Genomic DNA, 15,937 nt, shown 5'->3' on the forward strand with positions numbered 1-15,937 from the left:
CAGGTCCTTTAGACTCTGAGGCTAGTTCTCATCAGGACCTAATAACAATGGAGAACTATAACTTTATCATAAAAGTCTCATCTATATGTCTTATTTTTTTCCATCTGGCTGTAAGTTTTAGGGTCTCCAATCACAGTTTAAAGTTTGGTTCAGAGCCTACACATGAAAAAAAAGTCCTACTCCACCTAAAAAGAATGGAAGAAAGACAGGCCTGCTAGTTGGTACTACACTTATTTCTCATCTAGCTCTGAGAGAAGAATCAAACAATGATTTTATCTAGTTTCTGGTAATCACAACAAATCCATTGAGATTCCTGTCCTTGGGAGCAGGATGGAAGCGGGGGGAGGGGGAGGAAAGGGAAAGGAAGTACAGGAGGAAAGGAAGAAAAAGGAAGAGAAACATGGGAAAAGAGATGAAACTGATGAATAAGGAAAAGGTATCAAGAATGCTCCAAAGTGGTTTGTATATATTTGGATGAGGATTGAATAGAATAAGAGCCCAGTTTTCTTCCTCCCTATTGTCTTCCAGTGCTAATTTCATCATTCTATTTTGACTACATCACCAACTGCCTGTGGACTGTTCCATCTGGTTGTCCCCTAGGTAACTCAACATATCCCTAACCAAATTTGTTATCTTTTCTCCTAAACCACTCTTCCAAATTTCCTAGTTTCTACTGAAGACATCATCTTTCTAATCAACCAGATTCACAGTTTCAATATCATCTTCAACTTTTCCCTTTCTCTCCTCCTCTCCTCCCCTCCACCCCTAACTATTTTCAAAGCCCTATTGATTTTTTCACTACAACTTCTCCTGTATCCATCCCTCTTTTTCTCTGATGATAACTACACTAATATAGGCTTTGGCTATTCACATATGGAATTTTTAGTAGCCAAATTTTCATTAACTCATGCCTGGATTGTTAAAGTAGCTTCTTTCTGACCATAGATTCTTCCTTCTAATTTACAGTGCATATCACAATCAGATGAATCTTTCTTTTCTTTTTAAATTTTATTTACATTGTCATGCAAAACACACTTCCATATTGGTCATTATTGTAAGAGCAAATATAACCAAACCCCCAAATAAAACCATAAATTCACTGATGTGAAAGATGTGAGTCAATAGCATTCCCCATCAGATATACTTCTTTATCATTTTCATAATATACTTCTTTATCATGTTCATAAAAACTACAATGTTTTCCCTCTTACTTATCCACTAAGTTTAAGCTCCTCCTCTCTGTGTCATTCAATGTTCTTCATTAATTGGTTGCACTGTGTTTATTCAACCTTTTCTTTCACTCTTCTCCAACAGAAACCCTTTATTTCAGGCAGACTAGTTTCTTTATAGTGTTTTGAACATTCCTAGTTGCTATATATTTGCTTCTCCTGCTTCTCCACCATTCAGTGCTATTCCATCTTCTTTCTATCTCTAGCAATGAGTCTTTTTTTCTGCCAATGGCTATGTCACCTAAATTCTTGGAGACTTGGTTTCCTTACAAGTAAAATGAAGGTAAGATAAGATTCCATGAAATCCTTTCAGCCTTACCCCCTCCATAAATCTACCTCAGGTTGTTGTAGCCCATGCTGATCTCTTCTCTCCAAGAATTCCTATCACATTTTGTACACAAACTTCAACACAAAGTTAAGCTATTTTTTCCCTATGAGTTCTGTTTTTTTTTTTAATCCTCAACCAGATTTTAAATTTCTAAAGGTCTAAACTCCCTATCTTGATCTTTCCTTATGTTCCCATTACTATAATAGTGCTCAAAACTATCAGGTCCCAAGTCATTCACAGTAGTGGAGAGGATATGGCATTTATGTCATCCATTTGATTTAAATGGACTTTATATCAATATTCCATTAGTGGACAATTTATATTAAATAACTTACATATTTTACACACACATTACATATATTGCCTATCTACATTATATTACACATCTACATTTGGTAGAACTCTGATTCATCTGCATTCTGGGTGGTAGTTTCCTGACCTGATAAAAATGGAGAAACTCTATATTTGGTTAAAAAACCCTCAATTGCAGAAGTCCAGTATGGAGGACACAATTAGACAATAGTGGGTGGGAAAAATAACTCAGGATCTGAAAATCACTAAAAAGCTTATATTAATCAATGATATGATGCGATACCTACATATGTTGTGCCTCTTCTTTGTTTTATAATAGAATATGGGTATTAAAAAGAAAGGTATTTGTTCAAGGGGAAGATTGAGGTCATCAGGAAAACTTTACAATTTCTTTTTTGATACTGAGGTCAATTTTGGGACAGTCATCCATTTGTATGCTATATCTTTCCAGGATATACATGCATATCTCAGAGAATATTAATCCAATTGCCACATTTTGCAAATCAGTAAATTGAGGCCCAAAGAGTTAAAATGGCATTACATATCACTCAGGTAGTACCAGAGTTAGGATTCATACTCAAGGTTCTCTATCTCTAAACTCAGAGTTCTTTCCTTTATTTTATACTATCTCTCTTTTGTTGATCAAGGGCCCAGGCAATGATTTTCCTTATTTGCCAAGAGAGGCCATGACACAAGTCGAAGAGAGGGACTAAATTGTAATTTCATTGGTATAGAGACCTCTCAGAGGATAAAACTTCTTCACCAATGCAAGTTGGCATCTTCTATGAACCTTAGCACTGAGAGCTCAAGTGAATTCCTGATGATCACCTAGCAAGTATATGTGTCTATGGCAGAATTTGACTCTAGATCTTCCTTAACTAATGTCTGGCTTTCTATTCATCATACCACACTGGATTTTGTACCTTTTTTCTATTTGGCTAATTTTACTTTTTAGGAAGTTTTTCTCTTTGGTGAATTTTTGTGCCTCTTTTATGTATTGGACATTTCTGGTTTTTAAGGTGTTATTTTTTCCAGTATTTTTTTTATTCTTTTTTTTTTTAACAAGACCTTATTGTTTATTTTTTCCAATAAAATTAACCATATTTAAAGGAACTATAGTTGTTAAAATGTTTCAAACACCTTGTAATTAGTTAACTTCATTATACAGTTATTGGATCAATTTTGCATTATTTTAATTACCTTTTCGTGGCTATGGTTTGGTGGATAAACTCAGTTAATGTCCAAGAGGAAACAAAATTATCTTTCCCCTTGGTAGACTTAAGTTACACAAGATGATTTGGAAATGTCTATCCTTACTTTCATCTGGAAATATCCTTGGATTTCTACAGTGATTATAGCTGGATGCATTTTGTGCTGTTTTTTTTAAACCTTCCATTTTCACAGCTTATTCCCTCTTTTGTTGGGGGGGGTGTAGTTGGAGAATAATGAAACTGCAGCAAACAGATGTTCCTTTATTTAGGATATCCTTGGAATTTATGTTGTTTCAGGGCATTTATAAGGTTGATTCAGTCCTTGATTCTTCTGGAGTAAATAAATTGAATTCCATAAAGTTTATTGTGGACCCCTCCTCCTTTCAGAAGACCTTGTAAATGGATACTGTCTACTTTGGACAGACATTAAATAAACTGTGTATACTTAACAGAAGATTGCCTCATGTATTTATATGCATATATAGATCTAAGCTTATCAATCTTTGAATTATGAACATCTCATTTATGAACCACAACTCTAATAAAAATATGAGAGGGTGGGGACCATAGGTTTCCAAGACAGAAAGGACCTCAGAGTACATTTAGTCATAGGATCAAAGATTTAGAGCTGGAAGGAACCACAAGGTTTTCCCAACCCAACCTGATCATTCAGGAGACAGTGGATTAAGTGATTTTCCCCTAGTTACAAGGGCACTAAGTGGCACAACCAGAATTTGAACCCAGATCTTCTGATACTAAATCCATTGGTCTTTCCAAAGGGCCATGTAGTACAGTCTAGAACCTCAATTCCAACTACAGTGCTGCCATCTTCAGTTCCTCAGTGAAGGACACTAGGTAGTGATGTATGTGAGGAACAATAAGGAGGTCAATGTCATTGGATCACAGAGTATGGCAAAGGGAAGGGAAGTGGGGAGGAATGAGGTGTAAGAAACCTGAGAAGGTAGGAAGGAGCCCTATTATGAAGAGCTAAACTAAGGATTCTATATTTGATCATGGAGGTATTAGGGAGCCAGTGAAGTTGATCATTTAAGGAGCTAACTTAGACTTTAGGAAGACCAATTAGACAGCTGAATGGAGGATGAAATGGAGTTCATGGAGATAAATCAGGGAGACTAACTAAAAGGCTATTTTAATTTTTTAGGTTTGAGTTGATGAGTGACAATACCAGGTTAGTGACTGTGTTAGAAGAGAGAAAGGAACTTATAGAAGAGGTATCGGGAAGTTGGGAATAGCAAAACTTGGCAACTGATTGAATATGGGAAAGGGGGGAGTAAAGAGTTGAGAAAGAAACCTAGGTTGAGAGCATGGGTGACAGTAAGGACAGTGGTGCTCTTAATGGGACTAAGAAAGTTAGGAAGAGGAAAGGATTTAGGAGAACAATCACAAGATCAGTCTTGGAAATATTAAGTTTAAGATGTCTAGCATATCTTTATATTCAGTAGGCAATTTGGATTGGAAGTTTGGAGTTTAGGAGATAGGTTGGTGCTAATCTGAGAATCATCTGCATATAGATGATAATCAATTTATAGGATCTGATATAACTTAATCTCTTAGTAACCTGAGCCATCTCAGTGAGTTGAAAAAGTTGCAGAAAAGTTGTCTTGCTCCAACTGGATGGTTTTCAGTCTTTTCATGTTTCTCTTGGTTTTTGTGGTTGGGTATCAAACTTTCCATTTAGTCCTGGTCTCTTTTGTGCAAAAACTTGGAAATCTTCAATTTTGTTGAATGCCCATACTTTCCCCTGGAAGTATACAGTCAGTTTTGATGGGTAGTTGATCCGTGGCTGAAGGCCCAGCTCTCTTGCCTTTCTGAATATTGTATTCCAAGCCTTGCGGTCTTTTAGCGTGGAGGCTGCCAGATCCTGTGTGATCCTTATTGGTGCTCCTTGATATTTGTATTGTCTCTTTCTGGCTTCTTGTAAGATTTTTTCTTTTACTTGGAAGCTCTTGAATTTGGCACTTATATTTCTGGATGTTGTCTTATCTGGATCGAGTGTAGAGGGTGTTCTATGGATCCTTTCAATGTCTATATTGCCCTCATGTTGTAGAACTTCAGGGCAATTTTGCTGAATAATTTCTTTAAGTATGGAGTCCAGGTTTCTATTAATTTCTGCCTTTTCTGGAAGACCAATGATTCTCACATTGTCTCTTCTAGCCCGGTTTTCTTGGTCTGTCACTTTGTCATTGAGATATTTCATGTTTCCTTCTATTTTTTTTTAAACCCTTGTACTTCGGTATATTGTCTCATAGGTGGAAGATTGGTAAGGGTGGGCAATGGGGGTCAAGTGACTTGCCCAGGGTCACACAGCTGGGAAGTGGCTGAGGCCGGGTTTGATCCTAGGACCTCCTGTCTCTAGGCCTGACTCTCACTCCACTGAGCTACCCAGCTGCCCCGGTTTCCTTCTATTTTATCAGTCTTTTGACTTTATTTTATTTGTTCTTGTTGTCTTGAGAGATCATTGGTTTCTAATTGTTCGATTCTAGCCTTTTTAAGGACTGGTTTTTGGCTATAATCTTTTGGTTTTCGGCTATAATCTTTTGGGTTTCGGCTATAATCTTTTAGTTTTCCTTTTCAGTCTGGTCATTTCTGGTCTTCAGTTGACTTGCCTCACTTTCCAATTGCGAAATTCTGCCTTTTAAACTGTTATTTTCTTGCTAGATTTCTTCCATCTTCCTCAACATCTCATGTTTGAACTCTTCAATATCTTGTAACCAGCTTTCATTTTTTTGGGGGGAAGGTTTGGTTATTTGTTTGTCCTCCTCTGTGGTCCGGATTTTCTCTGTGTAAAAGTTGTCGAGTGTTCCAGCATTTTTCTTACTAATCTTTTTCTTCTGTGTTGCCATTGTTAGCCCCATCCCTTTTCAGCTTTGTCTTCACACTCAGGGTCTGCCTGCCCCCTCTAAGCTCCCGATGGCTCTGGTCTTTTTGTCCTGGGGTCAGGCCTCCTGGTAGTCCCTGGTCTGCCCCTCTGCCCGAGGCTCCTTCAGCAGTATCAGGGGCTGCTTCCGCAGCTGGGCTCCCATCTGCACCCGGTCCTCACTCGGATGTCCTATCCTGCCCTGGAGATCTCAATTCACTCCCAGGGCCCTGCCTTCACCTGCACATAGGCTTGGGAAAGTCCCTGCTTTAGGGCTTTTCATTCATGCCCTGGGCAGCACTTTCACCCACACAAGACACTGGGGAAATTCCCTGCTTTAGAGATTCACACCCGGGGCAGCGCCACAGGGGAAAGTCTGTGTGTCCCCCCAGCCTCTTGGGGTCCCACGTCTGGCAGCTCACAGGTACAAGCCCTGGGGCTGCTAGTGGTTTACTGGTTGCCCCAATCCTGCTATCACTCTTGTGCATTGGCCTTGGCTCTGTGCGTGATGTGTGTGTGGGGGTGGAGTAGCTTCTTCCTCTCGCGTTTTAGTGAGAGCTGTTTCACCCCTTTATAGCATGAAAATGCCCCGATTCTGCGTACCTTCAATGCTGCACCCCCTGGTGGTGTTCCTTTGATCGTTTGGGTTCGTTTTTATGTCCCCTTGAGGAGTTTTGTATGCATTGGTTAGGAGAGATCGAGCAGCTGCTCCTTACTCTGCCTCCATCTTAACTGGAAGTCCTATTTTTTTATTCTTTTACCAAGTTGTTGTTGATTCTCTTTTCATAATTTTCTTGTTGGGCTTGTGTCCAATTTTTTTTTTTTTTGAGGCTTTGCTTATACATGTTTTCACAGTGAAGACTTCTGAATTTGAATCTTGATCTTCCCTGGCACCATTTTTATGGCCAGGTTCTTTTTTTGTTGTTTGCTCATTTCCACCAATCTATTTCTTGACTTAACTTATGTTAAAATTGGGTTCTGCTTCCAGGGTGGGAGGGAACAATGTCCCAGATTCATGTTTTTTGTACTGCTATTTTTAGAGCTAGTTTTGGAAGTCTATAAGTTTTTACTTCTTCTAACATGCTGTGAAATATCTTTTCTGCTGCTTTCCTAAGTTGTCTTAGGATGGAAAAATGCCTTACCTCAACATTTTCTTGACCTTGCTGCTCCAGAATTTGATTTGAGGCATTATTTTAAAGTTGCTTAGAATTGAATTTTGCAATAGTTCAGTGAGTTTCTACTTGTACTCTGCTGTCTTGCCTTGACCCCATTGTCTCTCCAAATAGCCCTCACCAAAAAATAAACCAGTGGACAAGTAATTCTTCATTATGTAAATAAAGATATACTCCTTGTCTCTTTTTTCTTTCTGCCCATTTTAGAAATAGTCAAGAACCCATGAATTATGATTTATCCATTCCCCAGTCAGGGAACTGAGCACTCAAGCAGGCTTAAAAACTTTATTATTCCACATTCAGTGACTTCCTATGATGGTCTTTTAAAAAAATGTTATATTCTGTCATAGAATCAATACTAAATATCAATTCCAAGGCAGAAGAACAGTAAGGTCTAGGCAATTGTGGTTAAGTAACTTGCCCAGGGTCAGAAGCATCTAAGGTCAAATTTGAACCCAGGACTTCCCATCTCCATGTGTGGCTCTCTATCCACTGAGCCACCTAGCTGCCTGAAACTCTTGTAATCTTTCAGAAGATAATGATTTTCAGTTTGAGAAGCAATGAATTAAAACAAATTATTGTCATACCTATGTCAGACTTGGTAAGGTAATCACTGTGGAATAGACTGATGGATTCCTTTGTTTCTACTGAACTCTCCGACACCAAAAGACTAAGCAATTCAGAAGCATCTTGGGTTGTATCTTTATATGCTCTACTATCTAGGAAACAATGATCATTAAAATATGACTACAGATAAATATTATAAAAAATATATATAATAACAAGTTGCCTAATTTTAATACTTCAACTTTGTGAAATTTTCTAAGACACATATTTATCCAAAGGAAAAGATGATTTTAGACAACATTATAAAATAGAAGTTTTTTTTTTAGATTTTACTCTTTTTCATATGTTTCCCTTCTTCTCTCCCAGACTTTCTCTCAGTTGTGTTTTTCCCATTCCCCCAGGAACCCAATTCTCTCATTTTTCCTCTTCCATCCTGTCTTCTGTAATATACTCTCAGAAAAGGACACTAAACCCTATCACAATAAGGTATGAATGACTTAGAAGGTCCAATGTGTTACTTCTTTAGGGGATATTTGCACTTTCACAGGGGATAAAACTATCAGCCAAAGAGATTAATCTAAAATAGTGACTTTTTGATTTTATTGATGAGAAAGGAGTTTTGGGAATGTAACAGAAAAGGTCTTCCTATAGCCTCTAAATCACATCTGCTAAGGGTCTCCCTATTTAGGCTACTTATACAACAGCAAGGGAACCTAAGTGGTGTAATGGATAAAGTGCTGGGCTTGGAATTCTCATCTTTCTGAGTTCAAATCTGACCTCAGAAGCTTATTAGCTGTGTGACCTTGGGCAAATCACTTCACCCTGTTTGTCTCATTTCCTCATTTGTAGAAAATGAGCTGGAGAAGGAAATGTCAAACTACTCCAGTATCTTTTCCAAGAAAACTCCAATTGGGGTCACAAAGAGCCAGACCTGATTGAAAAACAAATGAAACAATATACGATAACTATATCTTTCACTTATATAATACTTTTTAAGCGTTGCAAAGTGCTTTACAAATATTATTTCATTTGATCCTCACAGCAGCTCTGGGAGATAGGCAATATTGTTATCCCCAGATGAGGAAATTAAAGTAGAGGTTAAGTGACTTTCCAAGGGTGACACAGAAAGTTGTGTTTAATTTCAGATTTGAACTTGAATCCACTGGGCCACCTGTGTGCTTCCTATGGATCTGGTTCTGTTCATAGGAGTAATAGCACCATATGATGTATGGGGATATTATTTAGGTTAAATAATTTAATAGGAAAAGAACACTGAAATTTCACCTGGATCAATGTCAGATGTGCTTTGAGAAGAGTTTCTGCTTAGATCTTCCCCTGTCTTTTGAAGGGGTGGAAGTTTTTTAGAAATTGCTTGCAGATTATGAAACTTAAAAGAAAAACAAAAAGATGGAGTTTAGCTCAAGTGAGAAGAACCCAGAAGGCAATTTCTATGACACCAAAAACAATGTTCCAATTCTCATCAGAGCAACAATCAGCTATGATTCCAGAGGACTGAACTATACTACCTACCTCCTGCTAGGGAGGCAATGGACTTAAGAAACTGTATAAAATATATAATCTTGGAGGTCATCAGTGATTTGATTTAAATTGAGTTGATTTACTATTTACATTTGCTTTTAGGATTTTACTTTACTTTTCTTTTTTAGTTAGGTGGTAGTGGAAGGAGAGAAAAATAAATGCTTGTTGGTGAAAAACAGTAAAATAAAATGAAAGTGACATTAAAAATAGATGTAGCTTACAAATAATTTACACATAAGGCTCCTAAGAAGGAAGATAGGAAGCAACATGGGGAGCAAAATAATTGGTGAAAATTGCTCATGGTATTTTTCATCCTATATTCAAGAAAACCCAAAAAAGACGTGCAAATTTATCAAAGAAAAGCTCAACAGAGTTTTCCAGAGATTGATGATTACTACCCTCATTGATGCTAATTCTCCACAATTGCTTTCAAAGCAAAATGGTATATCATTTTCAGCTTTCATCTGGTGATGGTGGTGGCTAGGGGAATAATAGTTCTCATGGGAGGCTTGGGCCTGGATGGAGAAATGTCCTCTTGGACCTATTTTCATGGACATAAAAGAACTCAAAACATCATAGCTATGAGGAGGTGAACCTAACAGAATTGACCCTTAGGAATAGTTTAGTCAGTGAATTGACTTTTTTAGACCTAGAAGGCAGTTTTTTTCAATTCATTTTATAAATGAAGAAGCGATTTATTTAACCCATATTATCTCACAAAGTTAGTGGTAGACTACTAGGTTTGTTCCCCAAAGAGATAAAGAAAAATGTGTGTTCAAAAATATTTGTAGCTGTGCTTTTTGTGGTGGCAAAAAATTGGAAAATGAGGGGATGTCCCTTGATTGGGGAATGGCTGAATAAATTGTGGTATCTGATGGTGATGGAATACTATTTTGCTATAAAGAATGATAAACTGCTTGATTTCCATACATGCTGGAAAGACCTCCAAGAAGTAATTCAGAGTGAAATGAGCAGAATCAAGGGAACATTGTACACAGAAACTGAAACACTGTAGGATGATCAAATGTAACACTCTCTGCAACTAATAGCAATGCAATAATTCAGGACAATCCTGAGGGACTTTTGAGAAAGTACACTATCCACATTGAGAGAAAGAACTGTGGGAGTAAGAATGTAGAAGGAAAACATATGATTTATCACTTGTTTATATGGGTATAGGATTTGAGGTTTTGGTTTTTTAAAAGATTATTACAAAAATGGATAATAAAAAATTACAAAAGTGAAAAATAGATGTTGAGTGATAATACATGTATAACTCAGTGGAATTACTTATTGGCTCTGGAAGGGGGGAAGGAAAAGGGAAAGAAAGAACATAAATCTCATAACCATGGAAAAATACTTAAAAATAAATAAACAACTAATTAAAAAAACAAAAACAAAGTTAGTGGTAGAATCAGTGCTAAGTTTTGCCTGATTCCTAGGCCAGGCATATTTCCATTATGCCACAATAAGGGAAAATATTCATTTGGTAGAGGAGTTTATAGAGGGAATAGTGGATAGGCTAAATGAGGAAGAGTCAGGGAGGAGATAGAAGTCCGTGATATTCTAGCAATAGACTTCCACATATAGATTTGGGGGATAAGACATGAACAAAGTAGTATAGTTCAGTGGATTTGTAGTCAGAAAATATGACTTCAATACTTAATAATATATCCCCTTGGGGAAGTCATTTTGTCTCTGCTCCTCAGTATTCTCATCTGTAAAATGATGGGTTTGGATTATCTGAATTTTAAGGTCCCTTCCTAAATAATGATCCTATAATCAAAATTTGTCTTGTCCTCTATTTGCTTGCCAGAGTCTAGAAAGAAGACCAATTTTGGGAACCATAGCTGGTTGAGGTGGCCAGTGCAGACACTGCTTTAGCCCACATCCAGAAAAATTGACTCTTAAACCTTACTTCCAAATAGAAACTCTTACATTATTGTATTAGACTGAAATTCATTACCTGTTCCAAAAATATCTTGCCAAATTCAGACTGGAAATATGGAGGTATTATGTGCTTCCTTAACCCTAATATACAATTTTCTGTTTCTTGAATATCCTGCCTGGTAAAAGAAAAGAAGGCAGAGAGGAGAATATAATCTTATCACATTTTTTCCCTAATTGTCCCCAAAAAAAGATTACTAATGCTGTAAATGACAAAGGGCAAGAACTTAAAGTGTATTTGAATTGAATTACATTGGTCTTGTGTGTGTGTATGTGTGTGTGTAATTGAGCAAGCTTGTCCCAGACATGTTTAAAATCATTCACAATTTCCCCTTTCAGAAAGCAGACACCTATATTGATTCAAAATAGCTTAGATTTATGTAGTTTGTCAGTAAGCGTTTATTAAGCACCTACTACTTGTCATGCAGGGTGATAAGCACTCCAGGAACTTAGGGTTTAAAAAAGAAACTGTGACAAATGTGCATTAAGTTACTACTATACAATACTGCATTATATGCTGGGGCAAATATGAAGATTAAAAATGGCACATTCCCCGTCTTCCTGGAGCTCACAAAACAGTTGGGAGATAGAAGATGTACCTAATAATACACATGTGATTATTCTATTTGATTTTCTATAATATATTTCTATAATATATGTATATGATACAAATGGTATTTACAAAAAGATAAAAGATATGTCCATACGGGACACAAAAAGTTGCCTGAGAAATGTATTTGAAATCTGGCCCAAGTACTTTGCCAGGTTCAGGTTGGGGAAGAATCTTTACTGAGAAGGGACATTGAGAAGACTTCATGGAGAAAACAATATTTGAATTGGTCTTTAAAAGATGGTAAATCTCTGGAGAGTGGAAATTAGTATATGAAAGTATATAACAATCTCCAAATGGATGGCTCCAGGTCTTATAAAGACTCTAGGCATGTTGATAGTTTTTACAGGCTTAGAGGATGGTGGGGAGCCTGGCTTAGTATTTCTTTGATGTGATCATCATACCTATTCTGCTCCAGTTTTTCTTTCCAGCGCTCTGAGGGTTTGGCACGGCTACATGAAGGGGAAGAAAGAAGTGAAGAAAACAGGGTCATTATGAAGCTGTACAAAGCTTACAAGAGAAAACTAATCACCATCTTATGAAATATTAATCTGATAAAGGAGACTAGGCTGTGCATCTGATCCGGGCCATAACTTGGAATTTATAGCATGAAACCCTAAACTATAAAATTAACCTCATTCTTGATTTTAATCATAATAAAAATATTTGTAAATGAGACAAGATAATTATAAACATACTAATAAAATAATTGTTATAGCTGATATTGATGCAGTACCTTATGGTTGGCGAAGCATTTCAGAAGTATCATCTTATTTGAGGCTCGCAAAAACCCTGTGATATGGATTCTACAGGTAATAATAGCTAATTAATAGTTGTCAACCAAGGCTCAGAGATATTCATTGATTTACCCATATCACTCAATGGGAGTCAGATGTAGGATTGGAATTTAGATCTTTCTGACTCCAAGTTAGCATCCTACCCACAATACCACCCCTCAAAACTGACTCATGCGGGATAATAAAAGTGGATCGCTGAATCATCTTACCTCCACTTATCCCAGTTTATTCTTGTTGACACTTCTGGACTAGCCAAGGCACGCCTGTACAATTCTGCCAAGTGTACTGCAACATTAAGGAAAGGGAGTTAAATTTCCACTTCCCCTTTAGTATCGAACACAACCAATATTAACATCAACTGGCTCCCTGAAGTTTATTGATTTCCCAGACTCCTATGATTGAAAAGAAGAACAATGTTTAACCAACTCAGTTATCCCAAGAGTTTGTCTGATTATAGTGTAACATGGATTATAATAAAAATCTTGATAAAATGCAGTTAATAATAGAGAATATCATGAAATTCTCCTTAAAAAAAAATAACCTCAAGAAACTGATCTACTAAAGAAGACTCCAGTAGTAAGAAACCAAATCTAAATGTTTATATAATCCTAGAGCTGAGTTGGAAAGGACCTTAGTGGTCATCTAACCCAATCCCCTATTTGGAATTAAATTACATAATTTTCCCAAGGTCATGTAGATAGGAAGCATTAGAGATAAGCTTTGAATTCAGGTCCTCTTAGTCCAGAGCTAGTCCAGGGCTTTTTCTATTGTGTTAAGGTGCTTCTTAGTCAGGAAAATCTTGTTCTTGGTGTTAGAATTGCCTTTGTTAAATCTGTTCTCCAATGGATAAATATTGTTCTGCACTGGAATTTCTCTGTGAACCATAGTCAGGGGTATCACAAAGGGGACTACAAAGAAGCCCTCTGTCTATTTTTCCTGTAACTGGGGTGGCACCTGGTTATACTTTACAATCTATTCTCTATTATTATAATAATCTACTGTATATTCTACATTCTTCTCAGATAGATGCTGATGAAATGTCTTGTTTATTACCCTGAAGATAGGCATTTTTCTTAATCTTTCTCATCCATATCCCTTTAACCAGAACTATGCAGCAATAGCCTAGAGAGCCATGAGCAGGTTTTTTTTTTAAGAACATGGCTAGGGAGATCCAAACTATTTCCTCCCCCCCTTCCTCACAGAAGATTCACCTTCTTATTTTATTTTTAAAAACATTTTTCTTTATTTTTGATGTATTTAATTCCATGCTATTTGCTTCTATCCCAATCCTGCACTAGAGAAGGCCAACATTTGACATAGATATATATGTAAAACTATACAATATGTAGTTCTTTATATTAGTTCTTTTTATGGAGTTGGATAGTATTTTCCTTCATAGATCCTTTGTAATTGAATTAAATATTCTTAAATAAAAATAATAATAACAGCCATTCATGTTTACTCTTTGAACAATATGGTATATACTATATGCTATTTTACTTCTGTTTGTTTTACTTTTCGAGATTTCATGCAAGTGTTTCCATATTTTTCTAAAATCAATCTGTGCATTATATTTTACAGTAGTGTTCCATCACAATTATATTCCACAACTTATCTGTTCATTCCCCAATTGATGAGACATAACCTCAATTTCTAGTTCTTTGACATCACAAAGAGAGCTTCTATAAAAATTTTAAAACAGATTCTTTTCCTTTGTCCCTAATCACCTTGGGAAACAGATCTAACAGTGGTCTTACTGAGTCAAAGTGTATACACAAATTCATAACCCTTTGGGAATTCCAGATTGTTCTTCAAAAGAGTTCAGATCAGTTCACAGTTCCACGAATAGCACATAAGTATACCCATTTTTCCACATTCTCTCCAAAATATATAATTTTCTCCTATCAATTTACCCAATCTAATGGGTATGAGATGGTATCTTAAAGTTGTTTTAATTTATATTCTCTAATCGATAATGATTTAGAGCTTTTTTACATGGCTATATATAGCTCTAATTTCTTCCTCCAAAAATGTACATCCTTTGATTATTATCAATTGGAGAATGATTCATATTCTTATAAATTTAACAAAGTTATATATGTGTGTGAAATATGAGACCTTTAATCCTATAAATATCTATAAAATCTTCCCTCAATTTTCTGTTTTCCTTCTCTTTTTTGACTACATTGGTATTATTTGTATAAAAACTTTTAAATTAAATGTAAATAAAATTATCCATTTTATACTTTAAAGTGCCCCATACCTCTTGTTTATTCATTAATTCTTCTCCTATCCATAAATCTGATAGGTAATATGGTCCATGTTCTTTTAGTTTACTTATGTTATGTCTAGGTCTTGTATCCATTTTGACCATATCTTGGAAAATGGTGCAAGATATTGGCCATATCTAGTTTCTACCAGACTGTTTTCCTGTTTTGCTAGCAATTTTTACCAAACAGTGAATTCTTGTCCGGAAAGCTTAAATCTTTACATTTATCAAACACAAGATTACTATAATCATTTACTACTGTGTATCGTATATCTACTCTATTCCACTGATCCACTATTCTATTTCCTAGCCAGTACCAGATAGTTTGATAATTGCCATTTTATAATTATGTTCATATAGTTTTTGGCAAAGATACTTTCAGACATTTTGTATTGTCTATGGTTATTTGAAATGACCTCTCTTACCATCTTTTCTTACAGGTCTTTGTTGTTGATATATAGAAATGTTAATGATTTCTATGAGTTTATTTTATATCCCACAATTTTGCTAAAATTACTGTTTTTCAATTAACTTTTTAGTTGAATATATAGAATTTCCCAAATGTGCCATCATATGATCTGCAAAAAGATAGTCTCATGATTTCATTGCTCATTCTGAATCCTTCAATTGTATTTTCTTCTCTTATTGATGTTGATAGCATTTCTAGTACAGTACTGAATAATACTGAGGATAATAGCATCCTGTTTCATTCATTATCTGATTGGAAGGTTTATAGCTTATTTTCACTAAAAATAATGTTTGCTGATGGTTTTAGGTAAATACTTATGATTTTAAAGATAAAAGTAATTTATATCTATGCCTTCTCTTTAAGTTTTTTTTTTTTAAAACCTTACCTTCCATCTTGGAATCAACAATGTCTATTGATTCCAAGACAGAAGAATGGTAAGGGCTAGACAATGGGGGTTAAATGACTTGTCTAGGGCCACACAGCTTGGAAGTGTCTGAGGCCAGATTTGAACCTAGGACTACTCATCTCTAGGCCTGGCTCTCAATCCACTGAGCCACTCAGCTGCCCCTTTCAAGTCTTTTTTAAAAATAGGAATGAGTATAATTTTTT

General features: G+C 36.1%; 1 protein-coding gene across 1 annotated transcript in view; it reads right to left on the bottom strand.

The window, feature by feature from the left end:
- Nucleotides 1-15,937, bottom strand: part of SPAG17 (sperm associated antigen 17) — a 260,151-nt gene that overhangs the window by 19,759 nt on the left and 224,455 nt on the right. Inside the window, exons 38-42 of the mRNA XM_044675536.1 lie at nucleotides 12,800-12,875; nucleotides 12,198-12,245; nucleotides 11,203-11,302; nucleotides 8,982-9,084; nucleotides 7,718-7,849 (exon numbers count right to left, since the gene is read on the bottom strand). Coding sequence (XP_044531471.1) covers nucleotides 7,718-7,849; nucleotides 8,982-9,084; nucleotides 11,203-11,302; nucleotides 12,198-12,245; nucleotides 12,800-12,875 — 459 coding nt within the window. The remainder of the gene's footprint in view (nucleotides 1-7,717; nucleotides 7,850-8,981; nucleotides 9,085-11,202; nucleotides 11,303-12,197; nucleotides 12,246-12,799; nucleotides 12,876-15,937) is intronic.

Source organism: Gracilinanus agilis, chromosome 4 (genome assembly GCF_016433145.1).
Source record: "Gracilinanus agilis isolate LMUSP501 chromosome 4, AgileGrace, whole genome shotgun sequence".
In the NCBI taxonomy this organism is placed as follows: domain Eukaryota; kingdom Metazoa; phylum Chordata; class Mammalia; order Didelphimorphia; family Didelphidae; genus Gracilinanus; species Gracilinanus agilis.